This window comes from Onychomys torridus, chromosome X, assembly GCF_903995425.1.
Source record: "Onychomys torridus chromosome X, mOncTor1.1, whole genome shotgun sequence".
Classification (NCBI taxonomy): domain Eukaryota; kingdom Metazoa; phylum Chordata; class Mammalia; order Rodentia; family Cricetidae; genus Onychomys; species Onychomys torridus.
Genome location: NC_050466.1, coordinates 28,776,790 through 28,800,716, shown reverse-complemented (window position 1 = coordinate 28,800,716; position 23,927 = coordinate 28,776,790). Strand labels below are relative to the sequence as shown.

General features: G+C 42.4%; 1 protein-coding gene across 1 annotated transcript; it reads right to left on the bottom strand.

The window, feature by feature from the left end:
- Positions 1–2,173: 2,173 nt before the first annotated feature.
- Positions 2,174–23,925, bottom strand: Utp14a (UTP14A small subunit processome component). The gene is made up of 15 exons (XM_036175353.1): positions 23,817–23,925; positions 22,380–22,455; positions 21,178–21,248; positions 20,182–20,246; positions 17,430–17,572; positions 17,050–17,205; positions 11,804–11,923; positions 11,614–11,708; positions 10,947–11,070; positions 10,784–10,861; positions 9,728–10,115; positions 6,646–7,040; positions 5,707–5,900; positions 5,492–5,591; positions 2,174–2,565 (listed from the first exon to the last, which is right to left on the bottom strand). Exons 1-15 carry the CDS (start codon positions 23,840–23,842, stop codon positions 2,296–2,298), a joined length of 2,301 nt encoding a protein of 766 aa, XP_036031246.1. The 5' UTR covers positions 23,843–23,925; the 3' UTR covers positions 2,174–2,295.
- Positions 23,926–23,927: the final 2 nt, after the last annotated feature.

Here is a 23,927-nt window from a genome sequence, read left to right as displayed (position 1 = left end):
AGAGTGAAAGAATGTTGAGGTATCTTAAATGGAGGCAGGAAGAGGTAGAGGTTCCTCATTTCCCTCCGTTGGCTACTGATTTAAGTGTCAACTAGCGGAGCCGATTATGGACAATCTCAAGTCAGTGCATAACTTAAAAAATGCCCTTTGGGCATAGAACACTACTCATTATATTCATTTCCCTTGACAGCCAGTTCCAGGTACTTCCTGAAGACTGCTGGTAAGAACCCACACAGCTAACACTCAGAAATTCAGAAAAACAAAACAAAACAAAACAAAAAACAAAACAAACAACTGTGACTTTTGGCTTTCAAGTTAGCCTAAGGTACTAGTTCCTATTAATTCACTGTATAACACAGGACTTAATCACTCTACACTGAAATCTTTTGTCCAGTTCTTAACATTTCAGAACTGATTTGGAGTAGCGTGCTTGGCAAAGTGGTTCAGATGGAGAGGAGAGGTTATAAAAACCGAAAACCACGGTAGCAATAGGTCCAGTGATTATAAATGTCCAAAGCTGAAACTTTATGCAAAATAGTGTACTCTTGTGTTTTCCTCAGAAGGGTTCATGACTATCAGCACATTCTCAACGTTTACATCCTGTGATACAAACTTACCATAGGGTTACGAGGGATGAGCCTCCATGGGAGGACATGAAGTGCAGTGTGGCTCAGGGCCTGAGGCATGCTAAGCACTTAACTCTACCACTGAGCTACACCTCCAGCCTTCCAGGTACTGTGATACAAAAGGAGGCAAAAGTCCATGTTAGCTACCATATGGCTAAATAGTGCTTGAATCAATGGTGAGGAACTGGCTGGGTGGGTTGGAAAGGAAACAGGCTTACTTCTGAAATTGCACGTGTACTTGTAAAGAGAGGATAAAGCTTCACTGTCTTGTTACAGAGGCATACAAAAATGCTACCGATTTTCTAGCTTCCACCTCTGGAGTGTTGGGGATTACACTACAGACCTGGTATGCTTGCCTCCATGACCCCATTTTTAGGGGAATCAAACCTGGGCCTTCTAGGTATGTAGGTTGGTACACTCCTGTTGTGACACAACTTTTCCTGGGGAGACAACCAGCACACATGTCTACTCACCCCAGCTAGGGTGCCTGAGATAGACCAAAGCAGGGATACCACCAAAGACTAACTTGGGGAACCAATGAGTTTTATTGGGATTAATTACAGAAGGGAAATGACTCAAAAACAGCTACAGGACCAAAGCCCACCCTGGCATGGGTGACAGTTCACAAAGCTGGGAAGCTGGAGCACACTGCACAGCCTGCAGGTAGCTCAAGAAGCTGGAGCGTGTCTTTTCCAGGTGCCTCAGTTGATGTAAACCTCCTCCAGGCAGATGGTCTAGTCTGAGTCTGGAGAGAGCAGCCTGCCTCTCTCCATCAGAGAGGGACTCCCAGCTTTTACTACTTACTCTGGCAGGTAGGGGGCCTAGTGAAATCTGGTCTGTTGCAGGGAGTTCCTAAAGCTATTCTGGGTTGTTACCTTAATGCTTACTGGAGCCTCCTGCAGGATAGAATGTTTCTTGGAGGAAACAAAATCCCCCACTGAGCTACATCTCCCCAAAATGATACTCTGCACAGCAACCTGAAGGAGCTGGGAAGCTCACAGATAGTTACAACTCCTGAGGTTAGACCCCACTTTAGCTTGGTTCCAAGGGCAGGATCCAGTTGTGGTTTGTACATGCTGCTTCTAGATTCAGAGGCTAAACCACATAGTACTTTATCAATGCCTCATATAAATTGGTATTTACAGTGGGTCATGATTGATGGGTAATGTATGTAAAACCAGAGATGTGGATAAATTTCCTTCATTTTCATGACCAGCTAGCTACAAGTCTTGGTAAAGAAAGGAGGTGAAGGTCCCCTTACAAAATGGTAAGTAGGGGCTGGAGATATGGCTCAGAGGTTAAGAGCACTGACTGCTCTTCCAGAGGTCCTGAGTTCAATACCCAGCAACCACATGGTGGCTCACAACCATCTGTAATGAGATGTGGCACCCTCTTCTGTGTATATAATAAATAAATAAACCTTTAAAAAACAAAACAAAGCAAAACACAAAGTGGTAAGTAGAGAAGTACAAAGCCTGAGTTTCCAAAGTGTCTGACTTAAAAAAAAAATGATTCAACAGGGAGATAACACAGACGCAGTCAAGTTATAAAGGTAAAAAATTCTTTATTTCCAAGATATGGCTTAATTACACAGTGTATTAAGCCAGTTTTGGAATTCATTTTGCAGCAAGGACAAACAGCGGAATAGTCAGGACATTCCTCTGACAATTCAATCTATAGAGCTTTTCTTCAGCTGTTTTTTATGTTTGGAGTGTCCTTTTGGATTGCTCTGCATGACAGACAGATCAGACTTTGGGGAAGATTGGTAACCCACATCCTCTGCTTTTATGGGCTTGATAATATGGCCTGCCTTGGTGATGATCTTGGGAGCAGTCAACTTTTGGAAGGCTCTCTGGGTGTTCCATGTGGACCCTATAGGATTCTGGATGGTCCTTTCAAACTGCTGATGGTGGGTGAATGGATATGGAAGCATCCGCACCTGGAAGGCAAGGGAAGGATTCAGTGTGAGGTATAGTTGTTTAAGGTAGCCTAGAGAAGGCATAATGGCTCATGCTTGTAATCTCAGCATTTGCCAGGGCTGAGACAGGATGATTACAAGTTTAAGGCCAGGCTGGTGTACATAGTTTAGTTTTATGTGACAATCACAAGGGAGGTAAGCTTTGGAGAGGTCAAAGCACCCCAGTGTTCCCATATAATCTTAGGACTGCTAATCTGTTGGAGGTTATTTGGTATCCATACTCTCAGCCTTAGCCAATGGTTTTAGGACTGAAAACCCAGAAGACTACTCCTGTTTGGCTATAGTAATTCTAAGGCTGCTAACCAGTGGGTGCTTGTAGACAACACTGTCACTTCAAGAAGACCCAGAGTATTTGTGCATCCTTATGGATTCTGACCCTTTTATTCTCTTCCTGCTCTCTATTCTCTCCTTTCTTCCTTTTTTTTTTTCTTTTTTCTTTTTGAGACATGGTCTCACTATGTAGCTCTGGCTGGCCTGAACTACTCAGATCTACCTTCCTTTCCTCTTCATGATTGATGTTTTAAGGAAGCCAAAGATGTTTCGGAATCTAGAATGCCTCTAGGTTTTTGAGCTCAGAGGATGCAGAGCTGGTTGGCCCTACTTGATAGCATCAGTTATCTTCCTTGGCAGCAACTTGTGTCCAGACAGGGGAAATGATTTGCCCAAGTAAAGTAAGCAATATAAAGTAAGCAATGTGAGAGAACAGAACCCTTGGGTTCCTGGTCCTTGCTCTATGCTCTTCTCCATTCCAGGGTGCTACCTCAGATCTGTAAACACTTCCCCAATGTCAGTACTGAAAGAAAAAGGCTTCCTTTCCCTTTAGGCTAAGTAAATGTCTTGTTTAGGTTGATACTCTATCTGTACATGTTACTGAGGGTATGAAAAAATAAGGTCAGTCAGGAGCCCTCTCCTGTCTTGACACACTTCACTCTCTTGCTCCTGTAGTGGCTAGCTAATTCAGTGGTTCTCAACCTGTCTCATGGCCCCTTTGTGGGTTGAACGATCCTTTTCACAGGTTTCACTTATCAGAGACAGAGTTGGTTGTACTTGTCTATCACACACAAAGTCCTGGGTCCAATCGCCAGGATCATATAAGCTAGATGTGGTGGCATATATTTGTAATTTAAGCACTTGGGAGGAGGTGGCAGGAAAAACAGATGTTCAAGTTCAAGGCCATGCTCAGGAACATAGTGAGTTCAAGGCCAGACTAAGCTATACATGAGAGCCTGTCTTTTAAAAAAAGCAAATCAAAAGTCAAGAAAGATTCCTGGAAAACCATTTCATAATTTGCTGTGACAATAGTCAATAAACATGGAAAGGCTCTGGGCGAGCCTTTCGGAGAAGCATGCTCTTAGCTGTCATCTGTAATTTTGGACCATTGGAGCATTCTCCTCCTACAATGTGGGCCCCTGAAGATTAAAATCAGGTTATCAGGCTTGGCAACAAATGCTTTTACCTACTGAACCACCTTACCAGTCTTATCAGAGTATTCCTTCCCTCCTCATTTATACCCAATTGTCTAGTTACATAGTCTCAGCTGGGATTATATTGGCAACAGTTTCTGCAATGATTGGCTTGAAACTAATATCAAACAGAATATGACTGAACTGTTTATTATCTCAAGATTTTTTTTGAGAAGGCCTCATGTATCCCAGGCTAGCCTCCAACTCACTGGGTAGCCAAGGATGACCTTGAACTTTTGATCTTCCTGTCTCCACCTCCGGCCTGCTAAGATTAGAGATTAAAGGTGTGCTTTATGTCCAGCTTTACACAGTGCTAGTAACTGAACCTATGCCTTGTGCATGCTAGGCAAGTATTCTAGCAACTGAGCCACATCCCCAACCCTCATCTGTTTTATACCCAGTACATAGTTCTTTTCTCTTTTAGAAGGACAAGTATAACTCATTTCAATATTGTACTCATGAGGGGCAAACCTCAGGACTGAAGGGAACACGCAGGTTATGCTGTTCAGTGACTTTTTTTGTGTGTCATGTCCTCACCCCAAGAGAAGTCCAATTTCTCTCTGGATCTTCTGCCCATTTTCTAACCTTTCTACTTTATGTGACTCTACAACAACAGCACTCAGTATTGCCTGTGATATTCCAGAGGACAATGACTATGCTCTAGTTTCCCATAGTGCAAACATCCCTTGCTCATTATAAACTCTTGTTTGCTTTTTTTTGAGACAGGGTCTCACTATGTAGCTCTGGCTGTCCAACTCGCTCTGTAGATCAGAGACATACCTGCCTCTGCTGGGATTAAGGGCAGTGCCACCATACCCAGCTCATCCCTTGCTTATTAGCATATGTTTCAATTGAAAATCCCTTCACTTTTGCGGACAGATACTGGTTCATCACCACTTTTCTTGACACATGGCTCAAACCTTCTGGTCTCTGCATGTTACCTTGACTACAAATCCAAGCCTACAGCAGAATGGTTAATTTTTACTTTGGCAAGACTCATTTAGAGCAGAATGATCCAGAGCACCAGTTGAAACTGTGACTTAGAGGCTCTGTTAGTGCTTGCAGAGAATCTCTTTTCAGCCTGAACCCGGTCAGTAGTTAGAACAGCACAGCCTGCCTGGCTTTGTTACTCTCACAGCCAGTCAGTAGAAAAGACAATCTTGTTCTGTTGATCCTCATACATCCCAGCCAGGTATGCTGTTAAGGGGTGCTGAGATCAGGAATTAATGGTGCAGGTCATGCCCAGCACAGCTGATTAAGAGTACAAGGCCAGCCTGAGGTAAGCTGTCTCAAAAAACGCAAAAGTAAACAAACCAAAAAAGGAAAATATCACAATCCCCACCGATTATTAAAACAGTTCTCACAAGCAAGAGGAGCGGGTAGTGGAGATAGATCAGACAATTAGAGAGTGCTCTGAACCTCACCTGGTGAGCTGCTGCATGGATATTGCGCTTCTCATTTATAATCACATTGGGCAGATTCTTATCTTTTCTCGGAGGACCTTCAGGGGCTTTAATAAGAAACCTGGAAAGCCAAATAGTAAAAGGAGTATTCAGGACTTAGTCAAAAGTGCAGGAAGCACACTTCAGGGTGGGCTGGGGAAACTGTGCTCTTCTGACAGGCTTCCCCCTCCTCTCACCGGCGTCTTTTCTTGGCGCTGGGCTTCAGGTCCATCCCGCCCCACTCTCCCCAGCCAGGCAAGGTCAGGTCCAGGTCTTTTGGCTTATTGGCCTGGATAGCTTCCCTCTTCTCTTTTAGGAACTCCTTGATGACATCATCCCCGGCAAAAGCTTCCTTTATCATTTGCTTTTGGTCTCTCTCCACTTCATCTTCCTGGGAAGAAACAAGTGCAAAGAACTGAAACTTGTCTTTCCAGAGCTTCATGACAAGACCGAATCCTGGGTTGTGGCATCTTAGCGCCCCCTAGGGGGAAGAGCTAAAAGGATGATTGATTCGCAATAGGAACCAATCATGCAATCATGCTCCATTTCTTTCTCTGGAGTGAATATCTTTAGCTCATCATCATATGACACCATTTAAAACCTTCAATAAGGAAGTTTTAGGGTGGGAGAAAGGGTGGCCTGGGTCAACAGCAGAAGTTCCAAGTGAGGCCAGAATGAACTTCCAGCAGTTTATGTCCCAGGGAAAGCGGATAGGGTGTTTTGTCTTGCTAGTTTTAATTACTTAATTTGGGGTTGGGATTGGGGTTGAGGGCAGACCACTGGTGGTTGGAATTGAGGCGACGGAACTTTGGCAGTAACTCAGTAACTGAACTTAATTGTTATGCCCGAGATCTAGTCAGCTTTCAGTGACTACCGCCTCCATTGAGGGCTGGTTCACAGTCACCCCAGGGAGCTTTAGTGGCTCAGAATTTAGGCTGCTTGTGTGGCTCAGCTGTGTCCACATATCTGTATCTGTTAAACTGACACTTGGGCCCAGCCTGGCACCATGGTAATCTGGACCTCTTAACTCCTGAAATGTATTCCCGGCAAAATGAACCTTCACAGATGGTGCTGTAAGAAGGACCTGTTCTGTTCCAGCTCCAGCCCCACAAGCCCAAGACCCTGGCTCTGCTCACCAGATCCTCTACTGTTGTGGGAACCGCCACTGATGTCACAGAAGGAGTTCTTGTAGTCAGGAGGTTCTGTAAACTGATCATCTGCTCTTTCTTCTTCCCCTTCAACTGATTTTGGGGGTTCCTTCTCATCTGCTCCCCTTCTACTGCAGCTCTAGGGAGCTCCTTATTTGGAAGACAGTCCTCTTTACCTAGCTCTTCTAGTTCCTCCAGAGTTTGTACTCTCTCTGGCCTCTGCAGCAGTAGAGGCTCCTCTTCCTCTGGGGCAGGTTCCTCTTCCTGGACCAGGAGAACAGTCTTTACTGAACTCTCTTTTTGCTTCTTGGATAAATGATTTTCCTTACTGAGTTTCTGAGACAATGCCCTCAATTCAGATAATACCTCCTTGCTGGTAGAATCTGGAGGGGAAAAACAAAGCTGTCAGAGAAGAAGCTTGGAAGTTTCCCAGTTAATGAGAATTTGTCAAGCAACTACTGAGTGCTGAGTACCATGAAATAACTCTAATAAGGACAAATGGGGTCCTATTTCCCAGGTGACCGCTAATGACCAGGACTGGGGCTTAACTTCCCTGTGTAGTCAACTCTACTTGGAAAGATCCCTGGAAGTTCTTTTTATTTATTTTTAAAAGTGTGGTACTGGAGAACAAACCCAAGGCCTGGTACATACCAGGCAAACACTCACCACCAAGCTCCACTCCTATCCCAAAGCTCCAAATTAAAAAGAAAAAAAAAAAGGTGGAGGTGACATTTTAACAGGTACCACATCTGAATGAAACAGTATTGTACTTTAGGCTTCATGGCCTAGGAAAAAAACTCCTCTGGAGGGTTTTGTATTGACTGACCCAAGAACCCTCATTTTATAATCTTTTGATTATTTATGTACGTATTTTTTGAGACAAGTTTTCATGTAGTTCATATTAGCCTTGAACTTGCTATGTAGCTGAGGATGACCTTGAGACTCCTGATCCTTCTATCCCTACCTCCCAAGTGCTGGGACTATAGGCGTGTACAACTATGCGAGCCTCAATTCATACTTTTGAACTAGTTAAACTTGCGTTTTCATAAGTACATGTCATATGTTGAACATGTCTCTCCCTTTCACTACATATCTCAAGCAGATGATATAACCTGTTGTATGTGACCTAGCCAAGAAAAAATGAAGTAGCTGCTTTTTTGAGTAGAGGTAAGCTTCCATTTTCCAGTTGCTGCCAAAATCTCTAGTCTTAGAGCCTTGAGGGAAACAACAGCAACAGACTGTTCTTCTAAACTGCCCCTTTTGATAACTAAAGTTGTCTCCCTTCCTTGTGGGCCTTGCTTTCTCGCTTTGGCTTGAAGCTGTTGTATCATTTCAGATCTGGCCTTGAGACAGGTACATCACTCTTTCTCAAAAGTAAATTTCCAAGCTCATTTTGATAGTGTGTGTGTGTGTGGGGGGGGAACGTCCATGACTTCCTCATATTTTAAGGCATTACTTCTTATAATATGCCTTATAAAGTTTGGGGAAGCGCTTATTGATTCTTAAAAATCTACCATTATACAACCATACCACAACCATCAGCTTCAAAATATTTAGCTAGCTAGATGACCACCCCTTTTATAATTCATTTATTTTTGCTTTTTTTTTTTTGAGACAGGGTCTTGCTATGTAGACCAGGCTGACCATGAATAGAGATATTCACCTCTGCCTGATATAAAAAGGTATGTGCCACCATGATTGGCATCTGGCTCCCTCCTTTTTTTAAAAAAAAATGGTGAGAGATAGGGTCTCACTGTATTTGTTATCCAGGCTTGAAATTCTGTGATCTGTTACCTGACACTAGATGGGTTTATCTTTCTGCCAGATAAATGATCAGCACCCCTCCCTCCTTAGGAATCTTACAAGGTATCCCAGATTATCCTCAAATTTGCTATGTTGCCTAGGCTGGCCATGAACTTCTTATTCTTAGCTCAGTTTCCTAAGTGCTGGGATTGTAGGCATGTAGCAGACTTGTCTTAGATAACCAGTCCCCCTGCCCACCGAGACAGGGTTTCTCTGTGTAGCTCTGGCTGTCCTGGAATTCATTCTGTAGACCAGGCTGGCCTCATATTTAGAGATCCTCCCACCTCTGCCTTCTGAGTGCTAGGATTAAACGTGTGTGCCAGATAACCAGTTCTGCCCCTCTCCCTCAGAGGGGGGTTTCTCTGTGTAGCTTTGGAGCCTGTCCTGGATCTCTGTAGTCCAGGCTGGCCTCTGACCTCACAGAGATCCACCTGACTATGCCTCCCGAGTGCTGGGATTAAAGGCATTCACCATCACAGCCCAAGACACACTTTTGTAATCCTAGCACTCCAAAGGTAGACGAAAGAGCATCAGGAATTCAAGGTCATCCTTGACTACATAGTGAGTTTAAAGCCAACATGGGCTGCATGAGATCCTGTTTAAGAAAAAACAACAAAAACCAAAAACCAAAGGGTGGGTGGAGAGACCAAAGATATCAGGCAGTAAGGCAGTACTTGCCTAGAATATTGCCCTGAACCCCATCCCCAGTACTTTAGCACTACAATAAATAAACTTACATGTAGCCTACAGAACAATTCATTCTGGGGATGTGTCACCCAAATACAGACACAGAAGAATCTAGCATTATGAAGTGCTAAAAATGCCACTTTCTCACTTTATAAGCAAGACAAAAAACAAAAACAAAAATTGGACTCCAGACACTTAGAACAGTTTAACAATTTTCTACAAATCTACCTAATGTCTGAAAGTATGTATAGATTTTGACACTTACCATCTTACTAGATTCAAGTCTGTAGGTACCAGGAATGATAAGCCACACCTTTTCAAGGCTAACTTAGTAATGTCTTTTTGAAGATTATAAGCCCCAAGAGCAGAAAATGTATTCAAGCACATTGGATTTGCTTATCAAATGCCTTAGGAAAAAAATGGTTACTATGAATCTAATTTCACTTCAGGGACCTAGTACACACTCTTGAAATCCCTAGAGTTTAATCACTATGTAGCATGTGTGGGTGGACATTTCTTTTTTTCTCTCAGTCCATCCAGAGCAGTAAGAAATTGCCCCTTCCACTTCATCACAGCTCACCTTTTGTTTCTTGGCCACCCACTGGTTCAGCATCCTGGCTGAGTTTAGCTCTTTTCCTACAGGATCTCCTTTCCTCAAATTCTTTCAACAGAACATCTTCCTCTGCCACTGGCTTTTCATTTCCCTCATTTTCAGAAAACTCATGGGCCACAGGCTCAGGCAGTTCTTCCGTGTCTGCCTGGATCTCCTCCTCTTTCGCATCACGATTGCAGCTCCCGAGCATCCACGGATTGGGTCCATGAGCATTCATCTGTACTTCATTCGCTACATCAGGAACTCGGGCTTCCTCCTCTTCAGCGCCTCCCTCTTCCTCACTCTCTGAAACAACTTGGAGCTTCTGCGTCAGTTCCTTGTTCTTAGCCAACTGTTCCTGCATAGCTTGGCGGGCCTAGAGGAAGGAGCCCCCCAGCACAGGAACTTTGATGTCAGTGACCACAGTAAATAGCTTTCCCCTCAGTTCTCAAAGTGGCCTCCATTCTTTCATTCTTTTCCTTTTGCTGACAGGGTCTTACTAGGTGGCCCAGTCTGACCTTGCAATGGGTGGTCCTGCCTTAGCACTGGGTTTGTAAGTTATGTGTCACAACATTAAGCTCAAGCTACTGCCTTTACTTTTTTTTCTTCATAGTGCTGGGCTGGAACCCTAAGCTTTTAGCATGCTAGGTAAGTGCTCTACCATTGAGTTACAAACCCAGTTTTCCCATTTCACTTGCTATTTCTTACTGGTATCTACTGTTAAAAGAGTACACATACATTTTTTTTTTAGTAGCCATAGAATAAAACAGAAAGACAAATTATCCTTAAAGAAGCGACAGGTGAAATACAATGATAAAAAAATTCCCTCCCTCTTTTATTAGATTTGTCTTGATGTTATTTTCCTTTGATCTTTTTCCTGGTCATTTTCCTCTCTGCCTGAATTTTTTTCTGGTATCTTTTTATATTCCTGGTTTTTCATGCATCCTTGTGGCTTTTCCCCAATTCTATTTCTGCTACCATCCTTGTGTACTGATTTTCTTTTTTCCTCCAATTCCATCTCCTGTTGTCTGGTCCATTTCTTACCTCCAGGTCGTACTTTGCCATAATTGCCTTCGACTTGGCCCATTTGCCACTGTTTTGATGCTTAAGACTCATTCGCTCCTGGAAAGGAAGGACAAAATGAGATCTTCAACCCCTTCCAGGGATAGTCATTGGCAAAGGAGTGAGAAGCAAAAGGCAATCTCACCATCATTCTGGCTTTCTCAATTTTTTCCAGTTCTTCCAATGCAGCATTTGGATCGACCTTCCTCAGTTGCTCAAAGTCTTTGATGGCTTTCTTGGCCTTTCCTTTCTTCACAATTTTGTGGTATCTACAGGGTAAGAGAGGAGGTATGGGAGCTGAGATTTAGCTGAAACACTGAACACCACATGCAAAAGTGCCCACGGTATCCAAGGGATTTCCTTAAGCAGGTGCTAGAATGGCTACCACAGTTAATACGGAACCTGAGAAGACGGACGAGACTCTCCGACCATTTGGACTTCTGCAGAGCAGACTCTCCTGTTTCTATAGGTCAAAGAAGGGACAGAACACGTTCCAAAGAGGCAAAAAGGCAAAAGAAAAGTCCTACTGGATTCAACAGCTGTGGAAATTCGGAGCTCACTCTGCATGATGTTTTGGAAGGAGAGAGTAACCAAGCAGTCCTCATGTCAATGTCAAGTATAAATGCTAAAGCCAGAGGAAAGGGCATTGCTGAAGCAGGCTCAACTATGTGAGGTTGGTTTAGGAAAAGGTGACTAGTCATTCCTACTTGGGACTCCTTTTACATGACTCTAATTGTCATGGTAAAAGTTCTCTCCAAATAATTTGTGATTAACCACACCATTTTCTTCTATAAGATCCACAGTTTCCTTACTTTTTACTTTTGATTTTCTTCATTCTTCGAGCCCTGGCTTCATAGTAGGACTGCAGAGCTCGGGCCCTCTGAAGCTCTGCTCGGCGATTCTTAGCCTACAACAGATGACATTTACAGTAACTCCTGACCTGAAGTCATGCTGGGAGAACCATGGCTTGCCTGGGTATGTGGAATGGTCTATAACACTTACCTCTTCCAGGCTCATGGCTCTGAGGGAGGCTTTTTCCACAGGAGTCAGTAAAGGGTCTGTCACTGGCTGTTTGTTTTTATGGAGGAGGTTAAAAACTTCCTGTTCCAGAGGGGTTCTTGCCTTAAGGAGGTAACAAAACAGGAAAAACCTTAGGTTCTTATCTAACTGTTCAGAGGAATAGACAATGCCTTATTTTATTCTGAATTTTAAAAATTTGTTCTTTCTTTTTCCTTCCTTTCCTCCTTAGATAAGCCCTTACTATCTAGACGTGGCTAGCCTGGAACTCACTGTAGCCCAGGTTGTCCCAGAAGTCATGGTGTCTTCCTGTTTCAGCTCCCCTAGTGCTGTGATTATAAGCAGGTACTATTACACTTAGCTTGAATTTTTAAAAAATTCTAATTAAGACACCTTTTTTTTTTTTTTTTTTTTCCCCGAGACAGGGTTAGGACAACTTTTTACAAGGGAACTGAAGTACTCTTTAGTATTACTTGGGGGAAGGCCAGGTGGTGGTGGTGGTGCATGCCTTTAATCCCGGCACTCGGGAGGCAGAGCCAGGCAGGTCTCTGAGTTCAAGGCCAGCCTGATCTACAGAGCAAGATCTAGGACAGGCTCCAAAATTACAGAGAAACCCTGTCTCAAAAACAAAACAAAACAAAACAAAACAAAACAAAACAAAAACCAAAAAAAATTACTTGGGGGGATCATCTTCTCTTATCAATTGTGAGAAAACAGAACTCTATTTTCTTAAGAATCTAAGTTTGATACTCTTAAGTCAAATGCTGGGAAGAGAGCAATACCAAATTGTCACGTTAATTTTAAAAGTTCAAAACTTTCAGAAGTGATGGTGAATGCCTATAATCCCTATACTTGGGAGACAAAGGCAGGGTGATAGCTGCAAGTTCAAGGCCAGGCTGGGTGATATAGCAAGCTTCTGACTCAAAAAAAAAAATACCCACATTACATATGAAATATATTGAAGCAAACACCAATCAATTACCTTCTAGTTGGGAATCTCAGGGTCTTATCATAAGCATCCTTTAAAGAATAGTTCTACAGGGAAGGAGAGGTTAGATCTTAAGCATTATTTGCCATTGATGATATTAAGTGGAAAACCAATCGAGAAGGGAACTCTAATTTTTAACGTACTTATTTATTTTGGTAGTGCTGAGTATTGAACCCAGGGCCTTGTGTATGTGAGGAAAGTGCTGTATCACTGAGCTATAATTCTCAAGCTCTCCTCTTCTTTGTTTTCATGATATAAGGTCTTGCTGGCCTCAAACTTTAATCTTTCTGCCTAAGCCTTCCAAGTGCTGGCATTACAGATATGTGCTACTATGCCTGGCTCTCATATTTTTATTCATTACCAAGAAGACAAGAACAGTCATTCTTAGGTACATTTTGCCTAGTAATTTGTTATATGGCAGGGTATGAGTTTTAATTTCCTGAGCATAAAGAGACATTGCTTTTTTAAAAATAAATATGACCTTCATGTAATCATCTACCTTCCCTTTCACATAATCATCCAGCTTTCTTGGAGTTCCAATTTAACTCTACTCAGTTTCTAACTTTTGTATGACAGGTGGTATCTATGAAATAAAGTGTGCAGTAGTTATTTCATGTGTCTATCAAAAATCCCATTTGCTGCTTGACTGACCCTGTGAGGATGACTAAAATAATCAGGCCAATCAGGCCATGGTCCATCCCGACACAGTACAAAGACAGCCTTAGGCAACTGCCAGTTTCAAACCTCACATATTATGCATGTTTTTCCTCAGTAGCCACATGCATCATGGTCAGTATTAAACTTACAAATATCTGAGCAAATGCATAAATACACATCATCACATGTTACACGGTGCTATTGATTTAGCCATAAACCTATTCTACTGAATGGTAAAGGTGCATGTTCTTCCATTTTTAGTATCTGCAGAAGTGATCAATCACAGGCTACAAAGTGATTTATATTACAATGTTGTAATCGCCCTTCAAATTCAATTCAATTTGCCAACATTTATTGATTTCAGCTACATTCCAGGCACTTGTGAGGGGTGCTAGGACAACACCATTAATTAAGATAGATCCTGTCTTCATAGAGCTTACAGATACACATGCTACTAACAATGTAACATGAATGGGTTAAATGTTATTCTATAAAGGTAAGCATATAGGACCCATTAATTCTGATTAGGAGGTGGGTGGGTTAGAGAGGGAAGGAAATAACTCTTAGATGTAGGCTTTGAGGCTTAAGCACAATTCTTTCAAGAGTGGAAAAGTCCAAACAGATGAGCATAAACAAAAGCACAGGTACCAGGAAATAAGTAGTATGTAAGAGAACAATGTGTTGTTCAGCACAGCAAAAACACTAGGCGTTTTTAGTTTGTTCTCTAAGTGGAATGCCTTTGGTGGACTTTAATTTTTACATTGACTGATTGATTGATTGATTGACTGTGTGTGTGTGTGTAGGTGCTCATGCCATGGTACATAGATGGGGGTGAGAGGACAACATTTTTTGGGAGTCAGTTAATTCCTTCCATGTGGGTCCTAGGGACAGAACAAGTTGTCAGCACTGAGCCATTCATTTCACTGGCCCATGATGGATTTCAGGTAGGAGAGTGACAAGTAATTTTGTGTTTCAGAATGGAAATCCTGATGGTTGTGAGGACCTTCACAAGGGCAGTGAAAATGAAAATAAGAGAAAAAGGCACCTGGAGCCATAAAAGACTTTGTAAGATTAGCCCACCACATGTGCTAGGGAGGGGACAGCTAAGGGGACGGGTAGGGATCAGATGATCCAGGTTTTCAATCCAGGTGACCGAATAGGGAGTTAGGCTGTTAACTGAATAAAGGTGGTGCTTTAAGGCTTGGGAATCTAGAAATGTGATGCTCTGGTAGGGCAGGTCACATGGAGATGCAGGGGATGCCTGTTTTGTTACACAGGCTGTGAGAGTAGAGTTTGGGAGAGACTGTGAGTGACAGCCCACTCACGGAGGAAGAGCTAAAAGGCCCATGAAAAGCTGGAGAAATAAAGCAGCAAGGATAACAGAAGCCAAGGAGAGTATTGAAGAATGTGGTATGCCGGGTTGGGGATTTAGCTCAGTGGTAGAGCGCTTGCTAGGCCCTGAGTTCGGTCCTCAGCTCCAAAAATAAATAAAAGAATGTGGTATGCCAATGCTGTTGCCAGACAGGTCGAAGGCTATGAGGGCTTAGGATGAGGCAATTTGGGGGCCCACTGCTAATGAACGTTGAGACAGGCAGCCCTAGAAGAAGAGGAACAGTAGAAACCACAGCGGAGACCAGCTCTTCCAAGGCATGTTCCTCATTAGATAACAGTGAGATGTGCTTCGTTTTTGTAAAAGCTTAAAACACAATGTAACTTGGCCATTTTTTTTTCTACCCTCAACTTTACATTTTTTTAGTTGGAGACAGAATGTTGCTAATTGTCCTGGCTGGCTGAACCTTTCAAGCCTCCACCTCCGTCTCCCAAACAGCTAGGATTACAGGCCTAGGCCATCATGCCCAGCTCTATGTCCCTTGAATTTGCCTTCAACCGGAACTCCCTGAGTCTTACATTCCTAAGTGCAGGAATTGTAGACATGCACCACTTCATATTTCTGAAGCCTGTAAATTGTTATTACCTCTTCAATTTTTTCCTAAAGTCCCCCTTCATCCTGCAGCCACTTTATACCTGATTTCTGAAGAATCCTAGAAAGAGAATGGCAGTGACTTAAAAAAATACTATCAGAGAACAGAGCCGAATCCCTTAAGAAGTGACCATTTGTTTAGTTATGGTGGCAAGCAATGTAATTTTAATTAGCTTTAATTAGCTAAACTTCCTGACGTAAGACACTATCATTTCTGGTTTTTTAGAAAGCACAGAGAAACAAAACACCTTTGTGGTCAGATCTGTCTGTCTGTCTGTCTGCCTATCTATCTATCTACGGTGTAGGTACTGCTTTCTTTGACTATTTTTCTTTAAGACAGACCATTCTAGATGAGACTCCATACCAATGGTATACTAGAAAAGTAGGCTGGCTGCTTTGAAGGAGTTGTTTATTTAGTAAAAAGTCGATACTCTAGGGACCAATTTTGCCAAGAGTGTAAATGCCATTCTACTTAAACCCCACCATTTACTACCAGCATCATTTCACTAAAATGGGAAGAATACCTAATCATAAAGAAGACTTGGTGCATTAAAACCCACCCATGATTATGCATAGTGGCAGGGGTCAGTGTCATGGGTTACTTGCTAAAGTTCTCATCATTAAATAGCACTGTATTTTTGGGTGGTAGCATCACAACAAAATAGAACTAGTGGATAAGAAAGAAAATACAGGGGTTGGAGCGATGGCTCAGTGGTTAAGAGCTGGGTTCGAGGCTGGGTGGTGGTGGCCGCAGCGCACGCCTTTGATCCCAGCACTAGGGAGGCAGAGCCAGGCGGGTCTCTGTGAGTTCGAGGCCAGCCTGGTCTATAGAGCGAGTTCCAGGAAAGGCACAAAGCTACACAGAGAAACCCTGTCTCAAAAAACAAACAAATAAAAAAAGAGCTGGGTTCGATTTCCAGCACCCACATGGCAGTTGACACCTCTCCAGTTCCAGGGGCTCTGACACCATCACACAGATATACATGCAGGCACAACAACCAAGAACATAAAATAAAAAAATAAATCATATAAAAGAAAGAAAACACAGTATGTTCCCTTTATCTTGGCAGACACACACACTTTTTTTTAAAAAAAAAATTGTTTTTGAGACAGCGTCTCACGTAGCTAGCTCAAGCTGGCCTCAAATTCCTGATTCTTCTGCTCCCACCTCCCAAGTGGGATTATAGGTATGTATCACCATATCCCAATCTTTGTCACCACATATTTTAACACTAAAACTTATAAAGCTACGGTTGGGGATTTAGCTCAGTGGTAGAGCGCTTGCCTAGCAAGTGCAAGGCCCTAGGTTCCTCAGCTCAAAAAAAAACCAACCAAACAAACAAACAAAAAACCAAAAAACTTATAAAACCATGTTTTTTAAAATCCATAAGCACAGACAGAATGACTACAGAGCTCCTGTGTAGCTTGGCTATTACCTGACTGACAGTTAAGATATACTGTCTCTTCTCTCTTCCTCTGACCACTAAAGGACAATGACATAAGCTGGCATTCAGGCTTAATTTACTCATCCACACCGCTGGAAGGTTCTGACTCTGCATGCTGCACCTCAGCTTTCAAGGTTTGTTCCCATTTTGTTGCACCCACCTTCCAGTCATTAAACACATGTTCAATGGGAACAAAGGAAGATGGCTCCTTCTCCAAGGGGAAAACCAGCTGCTCTGCTTCCCGGTTCTTCTGAACAACAGAATCCCATTTGGAGAGCGTTTGCGAAGTTTTACTGAATGCCACTTCTCTATGGATCTAAACCAGGCAATGCACATAAAAGGAAAGGGCCATGAAATTCCACATTGAACTCAAAGGAATAAGAAAGCAGGAGGCAAAGTTTCTTAGTCACCCCCTCCCCAATAATCAGATGCTTAGAAATGAACTCTTGCTTACTCCTGAAGACTTCCACTGCCCTACTTTACCTCCCCTTCTCAGTTCAAGTTCTCCTCCTTCAACTGACCACTTTCCATGTAACTTACCTGTTCGAGCTCTCCTTTGTTAAGGGGTAGTTCCAGAGTCTTCTTTGATTTGACTCTACTCAGTTGCTTTTTTACAGTAGCCAATGAGGATGAAGGTTTAACAGGCCCAAGCAGATCTGAAAGGGCCAATTTTTCTCCAGAGCCTGTGGAAAGGCCAACTTTCTGGTCAGTTTGGGAAGTGAGACCAAAAAATGTCAATATAATGTAGGGAGTGGCCTGAATAGAATGTGTTGATAGTCTCGAAAATGTACAGGGAAGTACAAATAATTCTTATTTCAATCCTTTATCCATAGCCATAGTGACACCACTAATCTTGTACATTTCCAAATATGTTAGGGGTAGAAGTAAGGAGAAAAACAGTTATTCAAAAAGCAAGTTGTTTACTCTTTTCCTATCTTCTCCCAACTCCCCAAGACAGGGTTTTTGTGTAGTCCTAGCTGTCCCAGTACTCGATTTGGAGACCAGGCTAGCCTCAGACTCACAGAGATCCACCTGCCTCTGCCTCCAGAGTGCTGGGATTAAAGGTGTGAGCCACCACCCAGCTTGTCCTTGTCTTTTTACTTCTACTCACTCATTCATCCCATAGCAGCCAGTCAGTTTTTGTATCTCAATATGTCATAATCCTGCAGAAAATGATTCAATGCTGATGAATTCAACCTGGAATCTCATAGCCCTAAAGGACACATCCTAATAGGATTTGGCCTTTATCTGCCTCTAACAAACATTAGTCTACTACACTCTAGTCATGTATGTCCTTTCCCCAAGTCTTTGAAACATGCTCTGTATTTCTTTAGCTGTTACTTTGACTGGAATGCTTTCTCCCACCTTTGTATGGTTGGCTTTTCTTTTCCTTCAACTTTGCCTCTTGAAGGACCTGTCATGACCAACCAATCTGAAATATTCACTTAAGTCATTATACCATATGGTTTTTGTTTCATTTTTAACACAGGGTCTCAAGTAGACCAGGGTGGCCTTGAACTGTGTGGCCAAGCTTAGCCTTCAATTCCTGATCTTCTTACCTTTTTTTCAAGTACTGAGATTAAAGACAGGGACCACTGCTGCCATCATCCTGTTTTAGTTCTTCCCTTCATTACCAGACTGCAGAGCCCATTCGGTCATGCCTTATTCTTCACTGTTGATTTACTATCTAGAATAGCACCTGCTATTGATTTAGCTACTTTGCTGGACACACTGCAGACACTCAATAAATACCTGTTGAATCAATTCAATTAGCTTACTGGTAGCACACTGCTAACTGCTCTGAGGTTCCAATGGTGATTCCTAGAAGCACAGAATTCTTTCAAGCTGCCTAAGTTCAGAAAAGGGTGAAAAAAAAGGTATCTAGACAGTAACTATGCCACTTAATAGACCTTTTTTTTTGGTGGGGGAAAACAGGATCTCAGAATGTAACTCTTGCTGGCCTGGAACTTGCTATGTAGATAAGGCTGTCCTTGAACTCACATAGATACACCTGCTTCTGCCTCCTGAGTTCTGAGAATAAAAGGCATTACATGTTCCACCAAGTGTGGTGGTATATGCAACAGGGGTGATATTGTCCTTTAACGCTCTCCCAACTCAGGGCTTACCATGGGCTCTTCAGGGGGTGGGGATACATGAAAAAAAAAAATTAGATACTCCTAAGGTTTGTGCCTTTCCAAGACTCAACATGTGTCCATTCTTTAGTTATCCTAGACAGGGGGCGATGGGGCTAAAAAAATGTCTGACACCTTATTGCCAGTCATGTAAGGATTTGTCACCATGTTTCCTTTCAGCTGAGGAGGCCTGGGATTCTCTACCTTGAACCTTTGCCCTGTGACATGCTGCCTTGGGGAGAACCACAGCAAAGATGCTGATGTTCGGAAAGCCAGAAATAAAAACAAACAAACAACTCCTGGTACACTCAAGACTACAACATAAAACCTGAAACTCTGAAGTGCTAGAGGAGAAGCTTACTGTCAACTTTAAACTGGTCATGGAGGAAGACATCCTGTTGCAGTGGATGTTGGACCAGAGACTTAATCACCCAAGTGACTGTTGCCATGGTACAACGCTTAGTCATAGATGCTATCTGTATTCCCCACTTCAAGTCCCAGGAACACTGGGAAAGAGGGAGGGAGGGGCTGTTACATGGCAGTTGCTTCCTTTCAAACTGAAACATTCCCACAGGAGGGGGAAGGCTCCTAAGGAAGCTGAAACTTGCAAAATTATCCAAGTCCACCCCCACTACACAACTTTATAGAAGTAGTTAACAACTGTTGGGGAAGATATCTGAGCAACCAGCTACAGAGATTTCCTTGGTCAATTCCTGCAAGAGGTCAAGGGGCACAGCATTCTTGAGTCCTGACCAGTATTGAAATGGGCTGCTGGTAATACACCTGTTTTGGGGTCATTCTAGCTCCTATAAGTTACCGCTCACCCACATTCCTGTTACCCCAATATAGACCCATTGGTTCACCAACAGCAAACAGTTCTAATAGGGCCCCAACAAAGCTGAATATCTGTCTGTCCTAACTCAAAGCAACATGAGAGAACTAAAATACAAAGGCAATTTCGAACATTAAAAGCTATACAAACATGGCAGCTAAGCTAGTAAAAGATGCATGGAACCATCACTCAAGTCACTTTATACAACGGGCATCCCATTGAGCGCCACGGGCAATACTGACCTTAGCATTCTTCACCTGACTACCCTCAATGCATTCTCATAGGTACATATTTATGATTTCATGCATAAATAGATTTTAAAACTTACCTTCAGAACTAACATTAAACTCGGACACTTTCAGGCTAGCCTCAGATCTCTCAGGTAATTTCCACCTGAAATTAGGGAGAAAATGATATACTAGAAATGGATACATTTGCATGGGGGAACCAAACACTTAGGTTCATTGTTTTTTCTAAGATTCTGGAATCTAGGGGTTCATATATGCTATGCAGGTGCCCTATCACTGAGCTACATCTTTAAGCACAATGCTTTCTTCTTCAAAGGCAGCTGTGGTTTTATGGTCCACCTTTGTCACAGCAACCAAACTGTTCCTAAACTTAGACTTAGTAGTCTCATCTTTTTATATAGACTCAGCCCTTAAAAAATATAATGTAGTACAACGAAAAAGATTTAAGCACACATGGATTTGAATCCAGGACCTGCCACTTATAAATGGTTGACCATGGAGATAAAATTTTAATTAACTTCTTTAATGGGATTAATTAACATGTGTTCAATGCTTCAAAAGACTGTAGGTATGAATTAAATAAAATTTCCAATGTATGAGTTCTAATACAGTAACAGCAATAAGGAATACAGCCAACAACAATCATATAGTTTTTTACTATATGTTACACACAGGTAGGTACCAGGATCATCCAGTGAATCTTAGGAGTCATCTCATAGAAACAGCTAGTTATAGGGACAGCAAAATGGGCCAAGAAGTGAAGGCCATTGCTGCCAAGCCAAAATGAATTTGATCCCTGAATCTCCCACATGGTAGAAGGAAAGAATCAACTTCCACAGGTTGTCCTCTGACCTCCCCTTGTGCTAAGTGGCATATGTATATCCTCACACAAAGAAAGAGAGAGAGGGAGAGAGAGAGAGAGAGAGAGAGAGAGAGAGAGAGAAAGGAAGAAAAAAAGAAAAGAAAAGAAAGAAAGAAAGAAAGAAAGAAAGAAAGAAAGAAAGAAAGAAAGAAAAGAAAGAGGAGGAGGGCAGGCAGACCTAATTATAAGCTGTCCAAACAGACAGGGATGTTACCTATTTTTTCCATTAAGGGAACCAATTGCTTCCAGAAGTTTTTGATGCTTTCTTTCTCCATCACTGTCCCCCTAGACTCAGAAAAGGAAAATCCATTAGGATAATAAGAGGAGGAAAAAGACAACTTGGAAACAAGTCCACATAAAAATTTTGGATATGGTTGGTAGAGAATAGGGGAAATCAGATGAGATATTATATGACCATTCTGATCCAAGCTGGAATTGGAATTAGGAATTGTTTCAAAATCTAAACACTATCTTTATAAGGAATGTAGATTCTTAGTAACTTAGATCCTAGTACCTTGGCTAATATCCTAACTGATTTTAAGAAAACAGTCTTTAATCCCAGCACTGGCAGATCTCTGAGAGTTTGAGGTTAGCCTGAGTTCTAGGTCAGCCAGGGTAGTTACAGAGAAACCCTGTCTCAAAACTGCCCCACCCCATGGTCTTTTTTTTTTGTCAACTTAGTGGCTATACAAGTATCTGATATTTTAATTATTGTCTACAGAGAAACTCTGTATCGAAGTGTCCCACAAAGAAAAGAAATCAGCTTAATATGCTGTTTCTGCATGAAGTATTTTTTTCATACAGAAACACTGACTAACAGTTCAAGTCATAACTACAGTTCTCAAAGTGGCTTTCTATCAGGAGAAAGTACTCCAGCCCCCTTTTTGAGACAGGGTCTATGTACCCTTGGCCAGCCTGGAACTCATTATGTAAACCAGGTTGGCCTTGAACTCAGAGATCTACCCGAGTCTGCCTCCGGAGTGCTGGATTAAAGGTGTGTGCCACAGATCTTCACAATAAAATACCTTAAAAACAAAGAGAAACCCTCAGTTCAAAGCCTAGGCTGGCCTCAAACTTAAGATCCTCCTGCCTCAGCCTCCCAACTTCCAGGATGACTACCACCATCCTTGGTCTTTCCTTATCATTAAATTGGTACTATTTACACAAGAGGAAACACAATTTAAGTAGTTTTGTCAGGGAATTAGGTTTAAAATTCAGATAGCATATGCTGGAGTTTTAGTTACCTCCCCTCCACACACATATATCTATATCTATATCTATATCTATATCTATATCTATCTATCTATCTATCTATCTATCTATCTATCTATCTATCTATCTATCTATCTCCAATCCTTTCCTCCCCAGGAATGTGGTGTTCGAGCTAATTGAGTCAGTTCAACACTTGACACCCACCTCATCTTCACTGGCACTCAAGGGGTAGTTGGTTGGCAAATCCATTAGTTCTTCCTGCTGGCACAAAGCCAGAAGGCTGTTTTAAAAAGGCAACATAGAAATATTAGCGCGTCAAATAACCCTATTAAAATGATGTTCCGTCAGGCGGCGGTGGCTCACGCCTTTAATCCTGGCACTCGGGAGGCAGAGCCAGGCGGATCTCTGTGAGCTCGAGGCTAGCCTAGTCTACAAAGCGAGATCCAGGACAGAGAAACACTTTCACAAAAAACCAAAGACAAACAAACAAACCACCCCCCCCCAAAAAAAAATCCAAACCGGCGGTTCTCAGCACGTGGTCGTGACCCGCCGCAAGTTGTCCGACGGAACCATTGGGAAACACCGATAATTACATTACGATTCATGACCAGTAGCAAAACTACAGTTCTGAAGTAGCAATGAAAATAATTTTATGGTTGGGGGTCACCACAACACGAGGAACTGTATTAAAGGTTCACAGCATTAGGAAGGTTGAGAACCACTGCTCTAGACCAATTCATTCCGTTTTCCCAGTTCTGAGTAACCTTATCTGAGAAGAGGTACAAAGGCGCAACAGTAAGAGCACCTTCGGTAATTTGTCTCAGTTTTCCCAGATCTGAATAACCTTATCTGAGAAGAGGTGCAAAAGCGCAACAGTAAGAGCATCTTTGGTAATTTGTCAAGGTCTTACATTTAGACCGAAGTCAGGCAGCACCTCCAAGATAACAGTAACCAATGACATTATTCAAATCCGCAAAAAAAAGACAACACTCGTTAGTGATTGGCACTGCATTCCTCAATGAGGCTACTGCTGGCATTTCTATGCATCTTCTACCAGTCAGGTGCTTTGATAAGTGCAGCGTATTCAAAATGTAATCTTGATCATTTGTTCCCAGAAGCGGTGAGATATCGGAATGATCGAAACCAACTGAGTTCGGGTGTTTAACTAAGGAGATTCGTATTTAAAAAGAGCCTACTATTACTTAACAGTGAATCTCGGTATTTATTAGGCAAACATTACCAAATGAACTACATTGAGATTTTCTAACGCTGAGGGGGAACACATGAAATATTACAGGGATGACTCTCAAACAATTTGGCACTGCCTGCGCAGGTCCCGCGTGGCAGAGGCAGAAAATGGGCACGTGACAAATAAAGGGAAATCAATAATATTAACTTTGTCAAGAGACAGATGGGCAACTATCAGACCTAACAGCGAAGCACTTAAAGAGCCGACAAACAGAGGAGCAAAATCAGCTTAAATTAACGGGCTTTAAAGGATGAATCGCAGTTACATTTACTACTGGCAGGGTCTTGGAAGGCGACTAACTAACTACTGATTGTTAGAAGGTGACTTCTACTTCCCTAAACCCCGGAAATTCTGCCCTTACAGAGACCCGGGATCTCCCTTTTACTTCTTACCCCTTCGCAGCTTTGGTCGCGTTCATCACCGTAGGCTGTCTCTCACATGGATCAAGAGCGGAAGCCCGAAAGAGAGCAAGTTACTCGCAAGCGGCAAAGCAATTTTGGCTT